General features: G+C 40.2%; 1 protein-coding gene across 1 annotated transcript in view; it reads left to right on the top strand.

The window, feature by feature from the left end:
* The window catches only part of COL25A1 (collagen type XXV alpha 1 chain), a gene marked incomplete at its 5' end in the record, with an annotated part of 325,700 nt that extends 312,101 nt beyond the window's left edge, over window positions 1-13,599 (top strand). The window contains 4 exons of the mRNA XM_035888891.1: window positions 2,366-2,419; window positions 9,278-9,355; window positions 11,716-11,754; window positions 13,564-13,599. Coding sequence (XP_035744784.1) covers window positions 2,366-2,419; window positions 9,278-9,355; window positions 11,716-11,754; window positions 13,564-13,599 — 207 coding nt within the window. The remainder of the gene's footprint in view (window positions 1-2,365; window positions 2,420-9,277; window positions 9,356-11,715; window positions 11,755-13,563) is intronic.
* Window positions 13,600-22,275: the final 8,676 nt, after the last annotated feature.

Here is a 22,275-nt window from a genome sequence, read left to right as displayed (position 1 = left end):
TTGGAAAAGGTAAAGATAGATAATAATCTCTGACAGTGCAAGGTCATCAATCTGTATCGCAGACTTAGATTCCTACCCATGCACATGGTCATGCAAAAGTAACGAAACGGACCTGACATCAACCAGCAAGAGAGAGGAAATCCAGAATGCAGGCACTTCTGTTCCTGCAGCCTGCGGCCATCAGCTGTCTGGGGACCATGCAAGAGTGGCAGGAGTTTGGGATGAACTGTGGAAAGCTGTGATTTTCTTAATGTCAATAAGCTGCTTGGATTTCCATGCTGCGAGGCTACTTCGCCATTGTATTTTTGTTATGTTTTACACTTCAGAGCCCAGTTTTGTTTTCATTTCTGTGCCACATGCTCAGAAGCAGTTTGAGAAGTTCATTGTTGATCGTTCCTAGGTGGAGACTATATGCTTTAAATGAACCATTTCAATGATATTATCCATTTCTAAAATATGAGTGAGAACTTCCTTTGGCACAACGAGGATAGCCCCAATAAAATCAGTTGACTTACTCTGCTTACTTTGCTGATGACCAGGTACAAATATAGATGCCTGTTCGGTACTGTGACACAAGAAAAGCCATGTAAATGTGCTTGGCCAAGCACAGCCAGCCTCTGCGAGAGACTTGCAATGTTTCCATGCCCTCTCCAGTCTAATCTGTTTGAGTAATTAATTTAAGCTGGAATACAGACTCGTGGTTTAATTGGATCCATTTAACTGGATCAGGAGTCAATGACTTGAGAGTTTTCAGGCTCCGTGGAGTGTTACATTAGCTTGCAGTGCATGTTTAGCTGAGGGTCACTTTTGTGAGTTAAATAAAAAATAATCCAATTTCTGTTTTCCCTCCCTGTGAACTAAAAATGAAAAATGATAAGCTTTTCCGTATTTTTAAGCTTGCTCCTTGAATCTGTGTGCAAACCAAATTTTAGTCACGAAAAATTTTACAGTCAAGTTATCAGTTCCTGGCAATGTTAAACACTGACAGAAACATCCTTCACTAACGACAAAGCTGTGTGTACAGACTTAGCAACACGGGGTACCGCTGCATAGAGGGAGCGCGGAAGTCTGGCTTCAAGGCGGCCCTTGGCATCACAGCTTAGGGATGCTAATGTACTTTATATGGTTCTTCGGCAGGGCAAAGATGGCGAGCCTGGCCTTGATGTAAGTAATATGTATGACCAATACACTCTTAATGGTAGGTAAGCGTCTTTCAAGAAATAGCATACTGAGTGTAACACCTTTGTTTCCATTTAGTGTGCATGCAGTACATACAGAGTGTGTGCCAAATGCTGCATTTTTACCTTTCTCTATGATAAAGAGGACAAAAATTATGCAATATACAGCCCTTATCGACAGATATAGTGTGTCACACCCCCCCAGATATAGTGCTTTGTAATATAAGTAGTTGGTCCTTTGGAAGAGGGCTACAAAAATGATCCGAGGGCTGGAGCACCTCTCCTATGAGGACAGGCTGAGGGAGTTGGGCTTGTTCAGCCTGGAGAAGAGAAGGCTGCGGGGAGACCTGATTGCGGCCTTTCAATACCTAAAGGGGGCCTATAGGAAAGATGGGGAAAATCTTTTTAGTAGGGCCAGCTGTGACAGGACAAGGGGTAATGGTTTTAAACTAAACCAGGGTAGGTTTAGACTAGATATAAGGAAGAAATTCTTTACAATGAGGGTGATGAAACACTGGAACAGGTTGCCCAGAGAGGTGGTGGAGGCCCCATCCCTGGAAGCATTCAAGGCCAGGTTGGATGGGGCTCTGAGCAACCTGATGTAGTTAGTGGTGTCCCTGCTCACTGCAGGGGGGTTGGACTAGATGACCTCTAGGGGTGCCTTCCAGCCCAAAACGTTCTATGATTCTATGATTCTAAGTCAATAGGCTGAAAATCTGTGCTTCGTAAGAAAATATTCAGGCTTGTGACTCAGTCATAGAACAAGGAGTCACTAACATTTGGTTAAGTAAATTTATCCTAATTAAAAAGAATAATTCCATAACCTTTAAGGGATACGTTTCAAAATATAGGCCCTTGCTTTGGCATGCTAAAAAGCTTACTTGTAAGCCTTTTCCTCTACTCCTATGCTAAAATCCCTAACTCAAAGGAGTCTTTTCCAGAACCTATGGACTATGGCCATTTTGAGTGATACAATTTCTTTCCACTGCTGGCAAAATGACTCTACCAAACACTATGACTTACTGGTCTCACATGCTCTCATGTACGTGCATGTGTGCACACATAACTCACATTTACATGCAAAGCATGTAGTGAAATCATCTTCTTTATGTTTTCCAGGAGTGTTTGAAACCTTAACCTGCATGTGAATGAAAGTCGACCTATCTTTTTCCGTTTTGTTTTTATAGGGTTTCCCTGGTCCTCGAGGAGAAAAGGGTGATATAGGAGAAAAGGGAGAAAAGGTGACCACAGTGTTATTAACTGTTGCTTGATTCCTCAGCCTAGTCAGTTCTGCTGTCTTTATGCTATAAATTGTCCCGTTAAACATATCTTTGTTTTTACTGTGTGCCAAAAGGCAGGTCACAGATACATGCTAAGCAAAATCATGAAAAGCCACGAAAACTTATGCACATGACTGGTAATATCAACATGTCCCAAAGCACAGCTTGTTTTTAGGCTCATTTTCTCCAATCCATCCTACACTTGTTGAAAATCCTTGTCAGCCTGAAATTTTTAATGCAGACATCACTGAAACGTGTCATTGTGTTAGTAATTTTATACTAAAGACCCCAGCCCTGTTCCTTGGCAGTATTTGAAGTATAACTGTTGATCTTAGTGTACCATATCTGTACACACTCCTGTCCCACACCAAATGGAAAAGGACAGAGACTGTCCTTTTTTTATTTTTTTTATTTTTGGCAATGTCTTACTTACAATTAAGCACTTTGTGATACTTGTGGATTGAAATTAAATCATATATTCTATCATTCTGGTAAACCAACTAGACAGTGAAGTTAACAGAAACAGCCTAACTTCATTTTCACTGTCCAAACACAGTGACTTGGAAATATGTTTAGTAAAAAGCAATTTAAGACTAAATGCGTGCAGAGAAAGCTCATGAGCAAATGTCCCCTATTTCTAACCAACATAGAGCCTAGTTGCTAAAACTGCCGAATTAACACTCACACCAAGCCACTTAACATAAAAGTCCATACACACAGTGGGTGATTTTTCTAGTTTTTTGCCTAGCTGACATGTACAGGGTTATACTAGGTTCACTTCCCATCACAGTATCTCAAACAAGAAGAAGAGTTAAAAAGTCACCATGGCCATTTGTGTTCATCTCCTTTTCTCAATACTATCAGGCAAAACACTTCCTAAGAATGCATTGCTGAAGGTACTATGAAATGTATCCTTCCCTTCTGTCCCTTGTTATTTTGAGCTCAGAGATTACTGGTAAGGTACTGATTTTGCAGAACAACTGGTGCTTAATTATATGGTGAATATTGTAAAGGCAGTGTTTGACCTGGGAGAGTCATCACCGCAAATGGTGAGCTCTCACTTGCTGTCAAAGACTACAGGTCTGTCTGTCACAAGGGAGCAGCTTTTCTTTTTGAGAGCAGTTATCAGTAGAAAGGTGTAAGCGATAACTGCCAGCTCTGATAGATGACTGGCAAAATGACCAGCTTCTGCTAATAGGTGCCAAACTGAATTAGCTTAACAGTATGTTCTCATACTGGGATACATTAGAAGGATTGTGTCCAGAAGATTAAAATAAGTTATTACCTGTCTCTAAGCAAACCTGGTGAGGTTGCTTGAATACTGCAGATCGTATTTTGAGCCTCATGGTTCAAGAAAAACCTGAGAAATTGGAGAGGGAGAACGCTACCAAACTGGCAGGGGCCTGGCGCACACGCAGCTGATACCAGAGGTTGAAGGAGGTGGACCGGCTTAGTCTGACAAAGAGGAGGCCAAACTACTTGAAGGGGAGATACAAAGATGGTGGAACAAAACTCCTCTGGGTAATGCCAAATGGGAGAACATAGGAACGCAAGCTGCTCCTGTGAGGTTCAGAGTGGCTATTAGGAAAACCTTGTTCACTAGGAGGGCAGTGTGGCACTGGGACAGTTTACCCAGCAAGGTGGCTGAACCACTGCCCATGGAAGGCTGCAGGACCTGGTCTGGTCTGACCTCATCTAGGGTCAGGAATCGTCCTGCTCAGGATGGGATAATAGACCAGGAGGCCTCTAGAAGTCCCTTCCAACCAGACTTTCTGAGTCTGTGTTTCCACGTACAGTTAGAGATAGGGAGACAAAATACAGCCATCAGAGCACCCGAAGATCTCTGGAAGAAAAGCTGGAAAGCCAGTAAAGCAGTTAGCTTATATAAATACGATGTTAAGTGAAAAATGGAACAGCTGAGATTCTTGCAACCAGGATTTAAAAATATTTTAATGTCCTAGAGTCCAGCATGCTGCTTTTGGGTATTGGTTCATTATTCCCAGAGATTGACTACATAGCTCAAACACAAGGCCTTCCAGCTGCAAGAGGGCGAGGGAATTGTGTGTGGCCATGTCTTGGTTTAACCCGGCTGGCAACTAAGTACCACGCAGCCGCTCGCTCACTCCCCCCCCTCCCTCTGTGGGATGGGGGAGAGAATCGGAGAAAAGAAAAAAAGTAAGACCAGTGGGACGAGATAGAGACAGTTTAATAAGAGAGAAGAATAACAATAGTGATAATAATAATGGTAAGAGAATATACAGAATATATATAAAACAAGTGATGCACAATGCAATTGCTCACCACCCGCTGACCGGTGCCCAGCCCGTCCCGAGCCGCGATCACTCCCCCTGAGCTGCGATCACACAGCCCGAGCTGCGACCACTCTGCCCGCGACCGACCGACCGAACGAACGAACTAACTAGCCCCCCCGAGCATGACGTTCTATGGTATGGAATAGCTCTTTGCTCACTTTGGGTTAGCTGTCCTAGCTGTGCTCCCTCCCAGCTTGTTATGCACCTGGCTGAGCAGAAGAAGCTCAAAAAGTCCTTGAGTAGTCTGAGCACTACTTGGCAACAGCTGAAAACATCAGAGTGTTATCAACATTCTTGTAGTACTAAATCCAAAACACAGCACTATGCTAGCTACTATGAAGAAAATTAACTCTATCCCAGCCGAAACCAGGACAGGCCACAAGGCACGGTTAGGTCCTTTTTGGAGTTCAGTTGTGGTTCAGGCTGCCCATGTAGCCCTGTTCTCTTGGGCTGCAGGACGCATCTCCTAGGAAGTCTAGTTCTCCATCCCCCTAAAAACTCAGAAAAAAGCAAAACCTGTTTCTTGAAAAAATGCGTGGGATAAAGTGTTCAGCAAGTCTGACAGATACTTCAGAAACCATGTTATTTTATGGGCTTTCAGATTAAGGGGATTGCCAGGAAGTCTATTGAGTGAAAATGGAGATGGAATCTCTGCCTTAAAAATTCTCAGAATATTCAAAGAAAATTAGAAGGCAAAGGAAGGTCTTTCATGGTGAAAAATCAGGGAAGATAGAGCTGAGACCTCTGTGAAAGAGACTTCTGTTGCACAGTCTTGACACATTTTTTCCAGAAGTGAGGGAATACTTGTTTCTTGCAAGTAAACTGGTTTCACCGAAACCACCTGACTTACACCAACAGTTCCTTTTCCAAATGGAAGGCTGACTCTCAAAAGACACAAAATAATGCAGTTAATAGAAGCTTTCGCTACAACAAATTTTTTCAGTTCTGATGGTTTTCCTTACATAAATTACTAATTATTTATGACCAAATTGGTGTAACAGCGCTCATTCAACAGAGAAAAATGGAAGTTTACAAGTTGAGGGTCCAGCTCATGATTTCTGTGTTTTTAAATATTCCTCACAGTATTGGCAGTTAGACTGACATCACACAAGCTGAGATTAGTGAGTTTCTAGTTAAGAACCTTAATTCAAATTCAATTGAAAAAATAATATATCGTTATTATAATTCTATCAAGAACCAGTGACACTTATTTTTTTCATAGTCATCCTATGATAGGCAGGGAATAAATCTTTACTTCTTCACTTTGAGATAAGTCCTAGACTGATGATTTTTATTTTAGCCTGTCAGTGAAAGCAAGCTACAGTGAAAGCAAGTCAGTGTTTGCATTATAATGTCTGCTTAACTTGGCTGTAAAAATAATTCTTAAAAGTATTCTAGCTGTAATTACTCATATGAAATTATAGCCCGGGAGCACTCAGCACGACAAAGGTTTGTACAACTGGTTTGGTATTTTCAAGTTGTATGAATAGGAAAAAAAATTCCTTTTAAAAAGGAATAAACTTTTAACCAAAGGTAGAGATTGTGTTGGGGGGGGGAGGGAGGGAAAGGGGCCCTGATCCCAAATGTGCAGTTGTGTCTCTTGTTATAAACATTGACAGAGGAGTATGATGTATCACAGCAGTGGCTGGGAAGGCATCGTCCTTTTCCCCCTGCACTCTGCATGGATGAAAATCTGTGCATGTGAGGACTGGAGATTGTTCCAACCGTTGATGGTGTTACAGAAGTGCCACAGATTTGTATTTCTCTAGGCACTGAGGAAGGGCAGGAAGGAATTTTTTTTTAATCTTCATCAGATGTAGATTCTCCATATCTCCTGTGGATCTCTATAGTTCAGGGTAAGGAGGTGAAGATTAAGAGACAAGCACTCAGCCTGTGGAAAAAGTAGTAAAGTACTCAGGAAATCCAGACTATTCTCTACACAGATGAATGCTACATTGGTATGAATACGATCATAGTTTTGCCCTGCAAAACTGGCAGTTTAAATCATTATCTGCTGACTCGTATCACCACGAGTGAAAGAAATGTAAGTCCTAAAGATACAAAAAAATAGTCAGAAACCAAACTGTACTGTCCATTTTCAGAGTCATTTTTGGAGTATGTCTATGTCTTGTGCTTGCATAGACTCACAGCAAATGTATTGGTCGAGCACAAACAACATGAGATTTGACCCTGAAACTGTTGGGCTTCTGTGCTATGATGTCATGGGTTTTGGTATAAGATGAAAACTTAGCCAACTTACCGTTCCTGACTCATGGGAATTTTTTTACTTCACAATCTTATAATTTGGTAAAGAAGGGTAATGTTTGGGTTGCTGTTCTCCTAAATATTATCCCGAGACTTTTTGGCACACAGGAAGAGAGATACAAATTCATGTCATGAATGCAGTATGTTTTCTTCATGAAAAAGATTTTTTCATTTGAATGTGTCAAGTATGCTATGATATTAAATGAATAATGTGCTTTCCTTCCTTTTTTGAATATGATATAGCTAATTATTTTTTAATTGTGTAAAAATGTTTTTTCTCTCTTGTTAACGGTTTAAGTCTTTCTGTACTGGTGTGGAACTAGTTAAATGTCTATTGACTATGCTTCACCAAAATCCATCTGTCTTTCCAAAGGGGCATTCCTTCCTTCTCCTTTTACCTTCATTCCTTACAATTCCTCTGTCTTTTTTACCCTTTTCCTCACAAATTAAATCCTCCCGATAGCCACACAACCTCGCTTGCTGGTTCTCCAATGTCATACTAATTTTCCTATGACTATTTCCCCATTTCTTTGTGATATTCCTGATTTACTCATCCTTCCTATCCCATTTTTTACAATCCTAGTCCAATTTGTTTCATTTTTTTTTTAACGGAACCTTTTTTTGATTTTTGTGAAATTGAGAGCAAACCTGAAACTCATTTACCATTGTGATCAACTGGTGTGAAATAAATTATAAAATGAACTCTCTAAACATCTTATACTGCTTGAAGGTGAGGTAATCTTTGCAGGTAGCTTTGTTGAGGGGAGTCAACTCATTTCCATGAGTAATTAAAGCATTGAAGGCTTTACATTTAAAAAGAAAACTGTGGAATCAAAGGACTGAATTTCAGTAAAATAAATAGACGAAATGTTGCCTGCAGTAGAAAGAACATTTAAATGTTACAATATTTAAATAAGGACTCTAATTATCACTTCTGATTACTTCATGATACCAAGATGTTATGAAATCATTGAAAGTGTCATAGCACCTCTCCATCAAGCAGTTCAAATGTTTTGATTCCTGTCACAGGGTTTGAAATGGGCATGCTGTATTTGGAGTGACCCCTCAGTGATGTCTGTGGGTTTCTGTGGACACCACGGAGAACAGGATTTGTCGCAATTTCTTACCAGAGTGCAAAGGGTCAGTTCAGCAAATGATGCTCTGGGCCAAGTTCACCCTTGACGGGACACCTTGGAAGTTGATAGAATTTAGCCAGAGACCAGCCCTCCCTGTGAAGCATCTGTGCCACAGGTATTTTTAGAGACACTACGCTGAGGTACTCTGCTCTTGAAAAGTTACCTCTGACTAGTGACAAATTTTCTAGGGAAGTTGACAAATTCAGCTTAGGGTGTGTGTGTACTTCGGTACTATCCCTTAGAACAAAAAGGAGACTTCTTGTTTTGGACTGTGGACTGGAGGGATTTGCAGATTTGCCTCTGTCTCAAGAAATCAATGATTTCAAGCCCTGTTCTAGGATTCAAAATATTCATAATACTGATATGAAATACCAACGCAAACTAATACCGACTGATTGCAGTTCTTGCTTGTGATCATATAATTTATTTTTCCACATAATGCACCACCCAAACCAGAACACAGTGGTAAGTGTCCTTTCAGCTCTCCATTGGCTTAAAAAGAAAAATCCAAACTTTTAAACCAATCTTTCTATAATTTTTTTCCAAAAGAATGAAACTTGTTTTATCCAAACCATTGTATCCACAGGGGGAAAAGGGAAAGAAAGGCAAAAAGGGGCCTAAAGGGGAGAAAGGAGAACAGGGTGCTCCTGGATTAGATGCACCTTGCCCGTTGGTACGTCTCACTTGTGTATTGGACAATCGATCGTCCTGCTGTAGACTGATGGAATAAGAGATGAGGGGAGAGGAACAAGCACCAGCTACTGTGTCACCTGTTGCCCTCTGTTAATGCGGCCTTACCTCAAGTTCTGGCAAATTCTGGAGCGGACTGTGTTTGTCAACCTCCTAATTTGATGTAAAGCACCAGACTTAAGATCTTCAGGCTAAATTTGTGGAGTTTGTTGGTTTTTTTTCATTATTTTCTGCCAAACATGCTGGAAAGGAACCAAATTTGGGATGTGCCAGAGTCAGTGCCCCACAGGTTGAAATCACACCGCAGCAGTCAGCTTGCTCCTCTTGCCTCTCTATTGTTATTTGTTTGCTCCAGCTAAGTCAATACTGAAGGCATTTCCTTGACAGTAACATTGCAAGTTAATCTTTACAAACAGGGATTCCGTGGAATTAAGGGGGAAAAAGGGGAGCCAGGCCAGCCTGGCCTGGATGGGCTGGATGCCCCTTGCCAATTGGTACAGTATTTCTCTTTCCTACCAACCCTGCATGTGGTTCCTTTGTTTGTAGTCAGCCATTCTCAATGTAAAGTAATGTTTTTCTGAGCTGACTTTACATTATTCACGTAACACATGCATGTGCATGAACAAACCAGCTGCTTCAGTGACCATAACCGCAATGAGAGAACACACATTTTTGTTGACACCTCAAACCTAACTCTCAGCAGTTTGCTCCCACATCACATGGCGATTTATAAGTTTGTGTCCTTCCTACATTTTCCCTGAGAATCGTTGGTTTGTTATTTTCCTCACAAAATACCTATTGCCCTACTTACCCTGAACGCAAGTCTTTGTAGAAATCCAGCACAATGTCCACTTCTAATCAAGTCTGATGACTGCTGTCTGCACTGGCTCAGTTCTTCACCCTAGCCTGTCCCAGAGCTACTCTGCACCCTGGACTTCCTTTCAAATCCATGCAGTCTTAGGTGCATGTTTTCAGGATTTGGCCAAAATGAGTCATATACAGAACAATGTAAATACTGTTTCTAAAAGTCAAGTCATAGGTTTCCAGTAAGCCCAGCTGGAGCCTGATCTCCCAGACCTTACACAAGTAATATTTTTGGTGTCTGGCCTGTTCATCAAATAGCATACAAACAGATATGGAAATGAGAAGCTTACTGAGGTTTGTTAGAAGATAACGGTCTGCAGCCTAAACCCTCGCTGTCTGTTATTTAACGTCTTCAATTTAATGGTCTTACCCTTGGAACTCACCTTCCTGGAATATACACGACACTCCCCACCCTATGTTAGCATGAATTCAAGTTCCCACCTATACTAAAATGCTACCTGTTGACCCTTCTCCCTTGTACCAATCTGGCAACAGTGATTTTTATTTAATGGCAAAGTAAGTTTAAATTCTTTTCCATGTAAAGAAAAAAAAAAACAACCAAAAAACAGTATGTACACATTTCCTAAAGATACAAGGAAATTTTTTTTTTTAATTGTTCACAGTAAAATTTGATCTGCATGTTCTGATATTGTTTGGTGGTTAAGCACGGTTCTCTAAGATGAATGTTAAATTCAGTAGAATTTATTTCAACTATAGCACTTCTAATTTGAAGTGAATGGATTTTAATCTTGAATACATAGTCCATTAAGATTATTCCATGGTCCATTTTGTTTGCTTCCAATGAATGGTAACCATATCTCATATTTTGTTGGGGATAATCAAGCATGCTTTTGTAATTTAAAAATGTTTCTCTGTCTCTGTATTATCATTTATATCTGGAGATTCACTAACAGTTTTTGATGGACGAAAAATATTCCATTCATAGGTAATTACTAGAATAAGCTGCTAAGCAAACAGCACTGTTTCTTGCTTTAGGCAGCAAGCTGTTCCCATCAGGTCACATGCAAGCACATTCAAAATTTCTCATTAACCACTGTTTTCACGTGTAAATTCACATAATAAGCACTGTTATTCTATATTCTGAAAAAGATTGCAAGGCATGGTCTTTTTTTGTGCTCATGTATAGTCTAGTAACGTGATACGTGCTCCTAATTCTGAGCATATAACTTTCTGGATAAGCCCGGTATAGCGATGTAAGTTGAAATTAATTCCATGGAAACTAGTATGACTGTGGTCAAAAGTTGGCTCTAATCTTACTGGACACATGGAGATAATGTGAAAGTAGGGAGGTGACAGGAAAGAAATGGAGTGACTTTCACTAATGTAAGAAGAAATTAGGTGGCCATATTGTCCGAGCGATGAAATAACCAGTGCCGCTGTACTGCCCTGCTCCCACCACTGGTGTTTTCTTCCACTATGTCACTTGAGGTATGTTCAGGCCTTAAGATTTTACTGCTTCATTCAAAAGCTAAGAAAGAAAGTGAACAGAAAAGATCCTACTCAAATTTGAGTCCTGCTATCTTATCGTTGGGTTAACTTTGTACTAGGGGCCCATAAAACACAATACCCTCCAGATAAAAGTGATAATATTTTTTTTGCTCATTGATCTTGTACATTCAGCTACAGATTGTTGTGAATAACAGATTATATTTAAAATAATATGCAGCCTGAGTTCTAACAGCAATAAGAAACCAATGAAGATGTTCTAATGATTTAGGGAAAAACAAATCTTTATGGCAGAGAAGTGCACGTATGTATTTACAGTGTAAACCTTCTCTCCTTTTGCTTTCCCTTAACATTAAGAACGAGAGAGGAAAGAAGTTAGGAACTGGTAGCTACTTATTAAATAAAAGTCCAGAACTGCTTGAGCTGTTCTAACAGATATTGGTGGAATATCTATCTTACCAAACTTAACTATGATCTTTCTTTTTTTTTTCCCTCCCCCTCCTCCCCCCCATGCTTGGAACAGGGTCCCGATGGATTACCAATGCCTGGCTGTTGGCAAAAGGTAGGATGGGCAGAGCTTTTTATTTTCAGGGGCGGTATGTCCTTGGCACACAGAAAAGCCTGTCACAGTCATGCTGAACAGTATCAGGACATACTTCAGAGCCTCTTAGACAGATGCATGCAGCAATGCAAAATAAGACCTCTCCATGACGGTAGCTGGTGTGATGAGGTTGTAAGATATGTAGAAGTAGTAGCTCATTGAGGCAGTATTGTGGAAACACTTTGCGTTAGATTTCTGGAATCGTAGAATCATAGAATCACTTAGGTTGGAAAAGACCTTTAAGATCATCAAGTCCAACCGTTACCCTAACCCTGCCATCCCACCACTAAACCATGGCCCTAAGCACCTCGTCTACCCGTCTTTTAAATACCTCCAGGGATGGGGACTCGACCACTTCCCTGGGTAGCCCATTCCAATGCCTGACAACCCTTTTGGTGCAGAAAGTTTTCCTAATGTCCAACCTAAACCTGCCCTGGCACACTTGAGGCCATTTCTTCTTGTCCCATCACCTGTTACCTGGGAGAAGAGACCAATACCCACCTGGCTACACCCTCCTTTCAGGTAGTTGTAGAGAGCAACAAGGTTTCCCCTCAGCCTTCTTTTCTCCAGACTAAACAACCCCATTTCCCTCAGCTGCTCCTAATCAGACTTGTGCTCCAGACCTCTCACCAGCTTTGTTGCTCTCCTCTGGACATGTTCCAGCAACTTGGAATGTCCAAGACTTTTCTCTTTCATGTGAAGACTCACACATCCTTTGGTTTCTGCACATGATCATTGCTTCCCATTCTTTATAAAAGCTCATGGATATGGCATTTTTATCAAATATTTGTATTGATCTATTATGACATTATTTTTCTGGGATACCTAGTGCATCCTGCCCTTCTCTTTGCCTTACCTTTCTATTCTTCGATACATTCTCCTGGTTGTTATGTTGGATGCTAATGTTAACTCGCAACATTAGTTTAGTAAAGATTTAACCTAGACAGTGCTAGATTTAAAACCGTAGCATTCAGAATAATGTAGGTAGAGGGATACTGGTGTATAACACATTAGAAAACATAAAGTATAAGTGAAACCCTGAGTGTATTTATCTCTGAAGAATAGCTGGTGCTGAGGAAATAACTATCCGTATTTGCAGCTCTGCCCTTTCTATGTATTTGGAATAGAAATCTGAAATACCAATTTACTAATTTGATTAATCTGTATCTTTTTTTGTCTCTGCAGTGATGAATCTAACCTTACAAGCATGAAGTTGTGTACATAGCGCTCCACTTTTTGTATTTATAGTTGAAAACTGAAAATCTGATTTTACAAGTCTGAGATGTTTACATGTAGCTGCTTCTACTTGTTTGCAATAGTCCATGTGTACATCTTTTTGTCACTTACATCTGCAGTTAGATGTTACATAACTGCAGGGTAAACCTGCAAAGATTCTCCCTCTAATGAGAGAGAGATCTCGATACAGCGATCAATAATAGAAATCTGATTATTTCTGTAAATTCTTATATTTTGGCTTGTGGACCTGCATGGACAATGAGTGCCATGAACCAGTTTACAAGAAATAGTGACCAAATAAGAGCAAAGCGCTATGAAATGTACTGTACCGGCTGCCGTTGGAGTTTACTGACTTGGCTTCCATGTCCATCTTAAACACTTCACTGATTCATGCCACCCTATCTGCTTGTACAGACTAAAAGCATGAGTTTGTGTGCCAAACCTGCTTGGTGTGTGATCATGTCACGTGCTAAATGGCTGCTCACGGTGACCTTTGATTCCAGCTTCTGAATCGTTTGCTTTTGTCATCTCAAGGGAGTCACACCATGGCTTATTGCTAAAAAGAGATAAACCAGAGGAGGAGAGAAAGAGGCCTTGAATTTTTGGGGAACAGAGTTCCAGCTGCAGGTGGATGGCTTCCAGTCTTGCGGGTCACTTGGCCCCTTTGATCAAAGAGGGTCCTGCCTGTTAATCAGCATCGGTTTGCCTTGCACTGCTCACGGTCGTGAAGACATTCACGACAGGCCCTGTTGAGTCCTTAATCAAGAAGGAAAGAAGTTTGAAGAAGAAACCAGACTTCTCTGTGGGTTGGTTGAAAAGGTTACAGAGGTGCTGCAGGGATCACTTGATGGCAGACACCGCCTGAGACCAGAAGTTTCTCAACCTTACTCAAGGATGGACAGAGTACATGCTCTGCGTATTGCATTTTGGGACTGCTGGAGGAAAAAGCATTCTTGAGGCGGGGTGAATCGGAACATCCTTCAGAGGAGGAGGATAATGGGACTGACCAGAGAGACGTACGTACCATGGTGTGGTTTTCAGGTGATTCACTTTAAATTACACAAAACGAGCTGAACTTCTCTGCAGAATTTTGGAAGCTATGGTTAATTTTGTTTCCTTTTCCTGTAACTGTTGCCGTAAAGGATGCATTTTGATAATCTATTCAACATTTGTGATGATGGCATTGAAGAAAATACTTCAAGCCTCATGTTCATGTTGTTTCAGTATTAACAGTTTTTATTTCAGAGTCTTTGAAGCCTTTAAGTCTAAAAAAGAAAAGAGTTTATTTTTGTGTTTCACAGACTGATGTATCCATCTTGTTCTTTCTCTGCTGTTGCAGTGACCTTAGTGGACATTATTACTCAGAAAACATTGGAGAGAAACAAGTCTATGGAATTACCACTGCACACTTGTCATCACACTACACTGTTAAAGGTGTCGGTATTTCTCCCATTTCTGTTCAGATGACTAGCTTTCTAGAAAAACATCGGCAAAGTTTTGCTTCTCCACTTTTTTTATTGCTAGAAATAATTATTTGTGCACATTTGTAGTTTTTGCCACAAGGTATTTTTTCCAGTTTTGAGTCTTCATATGGTGCACTGTAGTTAGTTTGAGAGACTAGTTTATGCAAAATGGTGCTGTGTTTGGCAGCTGGAAATTCTTTTTCTATCACTTTCGTTCCTATTATATAGCAGGATGATCACAAACATTTTAGTTACTTTTCTGAGAGTCGTCTTTCATATGTAGACCAAAACTAAAATTGAGGAAGACAGCCTGTCTCCATCCATGTGCGGGCACCTTGCCCTTCTCGGAATTTTTCTTGGTCCATCATTTCTAAATCACGTGAAGATAGGGACCTGCTGTGGTTGCACTTTTCATATGGCTTCACAATCTCAGATCAATGGAAATGCCACTATAATGCGATCTTTCACTTTGCTAAATCTTTGTTGCCATTTTGGTACATCAGAGACAAAAACAGCTATTCAGGGGGGAAAATCTTCCACAGATTTTTGAAACTAAAAATTAATTTAGTGGTCTCCATTTACTCCATTAGTAATACCTTACTAATAAAAACAGAATTCCAACAGTATAGAGATATATATACTGAAAATATATATACATGTTTACTGCTCAATTCCATTTTTCCCATAGTAAGAAATAAACAAGTGTTCACAGGTATGAGGAAAAATGTTCTGTGCTTAAATTTTCAGCAATGCAAGTATCAACCTGTTTGAATAATCATGATTACAGTAGTAAAAGCCTTCACATGGCATAGACTGAACAGCATTAATCAGAGTGCTATGGCAGTAATGTGAATGAGGGACTTGCCAGAAAGGGGATATGTAAGCCCTCCAACTTGCCAGATTTAGTCTGCTCATTTTAAAAAGCACTGTCTCAAAAAACAACAGGCTGAGGAGCAAGGTGCCTGCCTAACAGGAAAGAGTCTCCATGGCTTGGTGCATTTAGCTAGCTATATTATAGATGTGAAGACTAGAAGTTGAAGAGCTTTTATAAAATATCAAATACTGGAGATCATACAGCAAGATGAAATATTTTTTAAATGTCCCTCAGAGTATTCCAATACAAAATCAAGCAGGATGTTTATTAACTGGCTAGAAGTTTTAGCAATTCCGTATCGAGGGCGTCCACAAACACAACTCATTTAAGAAATAGCAACAAGATAAAGAGCTATTAAATGCATGCTGTCATTAGCACTTTGATATTTTTTAAATTTGTATATCTATATTTTTAAACTGTCCTCACAGCATCCGTTTGTATATGCATCAGTAAAGGTAGCAGACCCTTGGTTCATGATTTCTTCATTCAGGAAATAATTATAGACGCTACTGTTAAGCATTAGTCAAAACTCAATTCTCCTTTAACTCCCTGACACTGAGACCCTGCTGAAGAAACACTTAAGCACCTTTATTCACTTTCTTTGCTGTTTTGTAAAGTAATTTCTTTATTTAACTCCTGCCAGGTAGAAATACTTTTTTCCCCCCAAATACGCTAACTTAATTTTTTTAAGTTTCTGTTTTGTTCAGTATCGTGAAAGGTTCATTCCATTTAAATGACCATGGGTGAACAGCAGACAAACGATTTAATTTGACAGGCTAAACTACATACATAGATTTGATATTAATATTTGCATCTCAAAGATTGACTTGAGATGAAACCTAGCAGTATCTAGAAAAGTTGCATGTTCAGGACAAGAAAAAAAAGAATTGGGTTTAATATTTCATCAATAAAAGCACCCTGTGAAGACTTGCAACATGTTTATTTTGTTTAAAAAGCCACTATATGTTTGGGGCTAATATATCTTTTCTCTTTTGATGGCAAAGCTACGGTTTGAACCACCTGTGTGTTGTTATATCTTTTAGTAGCATTCCTCCAAGTAGATATGATTTGTTTTGTTTAGTTTGTGGTAGGAACAGTCGTTCCTCTACCAGTCTTTTGACTTGTAGAAATGTGTAGTGGTATTAGTCTATGCAGTTTCTATATCCCTGACTTTTTCAGGTATGATTAATTCTTGTTTCTTTGAGACTTTTCAGTATTTGTTTCATACCAAATTTTGTAATCATCTGTTACTCCAGTGTACTATAACCACATTGTGTGCAGAAGCCCTGCTACGGAAGCAGCAAGTCTTCTAAGCACCGTATGGAGTATGTCTGACATACATGGTCCTTGTCTTCATATTCATAGATTAGCTATGGGGAATCTTTCTTTCAGGATGCTTTTGGACACCTTTTTATTTTTTCTTGAGGCAAAGCATGAAACGTTAATTCATGGAACAATGATGCAATGTATTTTTTTGATTTATATTTTTATTTATTGACGATTTTGATGTCACATTCTGATAGTGTAGCAAGGCAGAATGACACTCTTCATCCAGCTGTTTTTATATATTCTTTTAGTCTACCATGTAAGTAGTATGAATGAGTTTCAGATTGATCAAATCCATATACCTGCACATGTTTAAAGAATAGAGTTTAAAAAGGAATAATTCTTAAGACTGATGTACAGTGTGGAAAGTTAGCACTGGCTCCACTGAGCGTCACACTCATGGAAGAGTGCACGTGAGCATCAGTTACTCAGTTATGCCAGCAGAAGAGACGATGCAACCCCAAATGAGACGAGCAGACCTTTGGTCCTTGTGGGAGGGTGGTGCTGCAAAAGGCTGGGGTACAAATCAGGATATGTGGTTTGGATCCTGGGTCCCATCGGGGTTTAGAGACAGTTGTCCCACTGACCACCACAGAACCGGGATGTTAAACCTGGGCTCAGCCGTGCGCGGCTTTTCAGTTGGCTGTGCCTCCCTTTCCCCAGCAATGAAACAAGGAGAGTGATGCATCCTTCCCTTGCAAAGTGCTTTGGGACATGCAGAAGGAAGGACCCAGGTATCATGCGTAGTAACAAGGGGATCATTATCAACTTCAGCAGTGGGGTTTTGTCTAAATCTTCAGTGAGTGAAAACTGCAGAGATAGTCCCAGTGATGAAGTGATGTTCAAGGCATGCAGAAGTTGACCTTTCCTTTCAAATTTCTTGATCTCTGCTGCTTGACCATCTTAAATTACATTTTTGAATCTCTGTGTTTGACCTAATGAGAGACCTAAATTTTCACACTACGGAGTCACACAAAACACTAATATCTGCAAAGACAGTGGTCGAAAAGAAAGGCTGATTTTTAGTCATTGCAAAAAATAATTTAATTCCAGTGACCAGAATTAAAAATAACACATTGTTTTGGGTTTTTTTTTTCCTTTCTGCAACTTGCTTTTATGGATCTGAATGTTGCTGTAATGTACAAATGAAGGTTTTCTTGCACCCTCTGTTATTGAAGTATTTTACATGGTGGTTGGATTCATTAAATACTGTTAGAAACAAGTGCCTGCCACCATCATTTCTGACAGAATTTGAAAAGGATACTCCACACAACAAGTGGAGTTTGTATTTAAAAAAAAGGATTTGGAGTGTTGTTTTTGTTTCATTTTGGTTTTAGATGCATCCAATTATTAATGCTGCTTGGAAATTGAATTTTCTTTGAAAAACAGGGGGCCTTAACTTAACCTGGGACCGTTAGTGTTTTACTTGTTTCTATTTAAAAAAGAAATTGTATGAATTTCCCAGATACCATTGGTACTTGCACACTTCTCTGAAGTATTATGAAGAGTTGGGTTGGTGGAAGAATGTTTTGCATATTGTTAACATATATGTGGATATTCTTATATTATTGTACATGTTTGGGAAAATATCACACAACTTTAAAAATGTTACTAAGATGTATGTATCTGACTTTTTTCTTTGGAAAATATTATATATTTTTATTTGTATTTTTTACTTTTTTAAGTTCATCTATATGTGCCATTATTTTTGTATTGCAAATGGTCTCGTAAATGCAGTAGAAGAGATAAATACAAAGAAAAGTAATTTGGCAAGGATTACAATGCCTGGGGGGAAAAACACATGGGTCAGTATCATACTAAAAATACTAGAAATATTTTGAGTGTCTTAGCACTGTAAATATGTCACGAGACCTCTTTTGACGAGTAGTGTAAAGAATTGCAAGGTTTTAATCACCCATTTTAATTTGTCATTAATTACCACTTTCTTGTGGCCTCTGGTCCTGACTTAATTGAACCCAATCAAACAGCATGCTTTTGGTTTTGTTATTAAAATTTCTCCTCGTTTTTCAGTTGAATACTGGTTTTTTTTCTTTCAGTTTTGTACTTCGGGTTTTGTTTCTTGCTTGTGAGAAGTTGATCTTCAGAATTATTTTTACACTATTTATGATTTATTTTCATAATGTACAAAGTGTGTAATTATTAAAATATTAATCCAACCGTTGGTGCTGATTTTGCATAGTTATAAAGTTTATAGTGTTGGCGCAAAAAAAAATTGTTCTAGTGTGTCTGGATTGGAAAAAGTGTGTGTGGCCTTTGCAACACGTCCCATTTTCCTACGGCGCACAGTAAAAAACCCCACCTCGCTCTTCCTGTTCTTAATATGTCTTTTCCCTTCAAACCCAAGTCCGTTCGGTCATCTTTTCTGAACAGGCAGCACAGGCTAAGGGCATCCACGGAAGTAAGGAATGAAGAAGCGTTGCTGCAAACCTTAGAGCCTTTCCTCACTCTTTAGAAGCTGTGAGGATCTGTGTATTAACCAGAAGTTGAAACTATTGCTTAGGCAAGTCCACAGGCATCCTAGGATCCTGAGAAATAAAGCTGAAAATCATCAGTTCTATGAAATATTGAAGGTGAAAAATAAGCCTGAACTGATGAGAAATAAAGACGTACACGGGCAGTGTCACAAGTAGCAGCACAAGCTAGAAAGTGCCTGTTTTACCACAAATCCAGTTTGTTCAGAAAAGACGGAGCATAATAATTATTGCAAATGGTATATTTTCAAGCACTGTGGTCTAAGACTACGCATTTTTGCAGGGGTCTCCTTGAACAAAGGACTTTTTTTGAAAAACAAAGCACTGGGCAGCAGCGGTAATCTCTTCAAAGCATTACTTAAATGTTTTGGGTTTTCTAAATCCCAAAATATTTCAGACAAACAAAACATTCCCCATCGTTTCCCCTTCCTTCACCTCAAAAATGTAGTTACTCTGGGCTAAGAGAGAGAATGAGCACTGTGGGGGTTTGACCCCTACTCTTTAACTCTTGTTAATCTCCATAAATGTCCATCAATCTTATCTAGCTCTGGTTTAGACTCTTGGTAGGACTAAAAATAGCTCAGCTCCCTTTCCCAGACGAGGTACTTGCAGCTTAACATCCCCGTTCCTCCCCGAGGGAGCACCCGGCTGCACCTGTGGCCCCATAGGAGGTGAGCGATGCTGCCCCCCCAGTGGGAAGTCACGACCCCGGCGGAGCCCTCGCTTTTGCTGTGGTCACTCTTGGCTTTTCCTTCCTTCCGGCTTTCTCCTTCCTTCCCCTTTTGCGGAGGAGGGAAGGCGGTTCTAGGTGCTGCTGCAGCTATCCTGCCAAGAAACAAATGCCAAGTATGTTCTGGGCAATCCCCACTGCTCCTCCTCTCGGCACCGTAGCTGCGCTGATGTTGGCCAAGTCACCGTAAGCACTCTGCCTGCAGGCCAGGTATTTTCAGTAGTGTCGTTCCTGGTACGGTAACAACCAGTGCGCTCTGGCTGCTGCTAGAGCCAGCTGTCCCTGGGTTTCCCATTCAGTCCTTTTTCTGCCTCCCCATTATTTTTCAGCATCGCGCTCTCTCTGAAGTCAAACCTACAGCCTCTCCGTCCTACTGCGCCCATGGGACACAGCTTTCCTCTGGCATTCCCTCCTAGCCGGATACCTCCTTCATCATTTTGTAGCATGCCAAAGCACATACAGGGCTGCGTGAGAAATGCCTGCCGCTTCTCCCTCTCTCTTTTTTTTTTTTTAATGGAGGTTTTAATTAAATACTTAAAAGGCCATTACTCACATCCAACTCTGCTATGTGGACCTACTAAACCTGCTAAACCCTACCCATTTGTAACAAGGACTCTACAGAAGTCCAAAAAAAATGCAACAGAGGCAGCTTTTTATATCCTCTCACACAGCTTCACCTGGTGGTTCAGCTATAATAACCACACACAGAGGCATGTTTGAAAAGAAAAAGAACAAAACAAAACAAGCAGCTGGCAAAGCAGTCATGTTCCAGCAAGTAGTAACAACGGCATCCAAATAAATAATTAAAAAAAAAAAAAACCAACACGGGAATGCCAAAACTTTTAAATCATGTTCCTGAAAGCTGAGTCTTTCTGTCTTTCCAGGGTTACTCATTTGCCTTCTCTTCTGTTGGCTGCTGCTCATTTCCAGAGAGAGCACTCAACAGGGCACTCTCCCCTCCCTTCTCCTGGCCACTGTAGAAAAATACGGCATTTTTGGATTCTTGCTCAAAATTTGGAGCTTGGATGTTCCATATATACATATGTATATATGTGACTATATGGATGTATGTATAAATATATGTGCATATATATATATATGAATGCATACCAATATATATATATACATGACCTGTCGTGCTTAGGAAAACCCTGTATGCAAAGCTCCTGAGAGAGATCACAGTCTGCGAGGATAGTTGTACTCGAGCTGCTTTAGTTTGCCTCCGCGATCGAAGGCGGACACAGCTCCTGTCACATCAAGGCAGCTGCACAAGACAGAATATTCAATAACTAATACATACCCCGATTATTCTCGTACGTGCAGGGTACAGCCTGACTGAGTTTTCCAAGTGCCTGCACCTAAACTGAGCAGTCACAAGCTCTCACACGCATCACCTTTGGCTGCTCCCCCCTGGAGCTAACAAGTAGGTGGCAAATTTCTGCAAGCGTTTAGGAGCTCTCTTCTCTTTGGCCTATTAAGATTGTCATGGGGTAATTGATTCTGGTTGAGATAAAACTGATAAAAAGCAAATATGGCCAAAAAACCCCTATGTAATTGAAAATATCGACTCTCACTATTATATCAATTAGCTTGTGTCAGAAAGATGTGTATAGCATAAATTTGTCGTTTAAAAATCTGGAACTGCAAACACTACTGGTACATTCAGCACTGAAGGATTCTCAGCTGAAGTTATTCAGGACCCAGTAAGCACGCAAATGGCTCTGGAGAGCGATGCTGCCTTGAAGCTCAGTAAGTCCCATAATCTTGCTCTTTCCTGCCTTCCCCATGGCCTTTTTGTACCCAACTAGCACACCCTGTGCTCGACTTTCTCAAGGGCCTGCTGGACCGCTCAGCACATTGACTTGCAGGCAAGTCCATCCCCCTTGCAGGGAACATGCCAAGCAGCTGGCTCTCCCTGAGAAGGTGCAGGCAGGTACGGTTTGTTCATCTTTACCTCTCCGTACTGAAACAGATCTTCAGTGCCGTTCATTTTCCACTGACCATCTGTAATGGTGTTGCTTTGCATTGTTTTTCAGAGGTACAGTAACTCCTTGAACAGTTAAATAGGGAAGCGAAAGGCACCTTACTTGGATACTTTGAATAAGTCTTACAAACATCTACTCCTTTTCATCATTCAGAGAGGGAGCCAGGCTGCTGGTTGCTGGTACCCTGCCAGGACAAAGCCCTTAAACAAACAAGTGTGGAAAAAAACCAATTCAAATGTTCAGAAAGCAAACAGAGCAGGATGGAGAAAAAAGTATGTTTTAAAAAAAAAAAAAAAAAACAAAAAAAAAAAACACACCAAAAAAAACCCCAAACAACCCCCCAAGTCTATAAAAAAAGATAACCATTTTAACAATT

The sequence above is a fragment of the Egretta garzetta genome, unplaced genomic scaffold (assembly GCF_000687185.1).
Source record: "Egretta garzetta isolate BGI_Z169 unplaced genomic scaffold, ASM68718v1 scaffold41, whole genome shotgun sequence".
NCBI lineage: Eukaryota > Metazoa > Chordata > Aves > Pelecaniformes > Ardeidae > Egretta > Egretta garzetta.
This window is presented reverse-complemented; position numbering and strand designations above follow the sequence as displayed.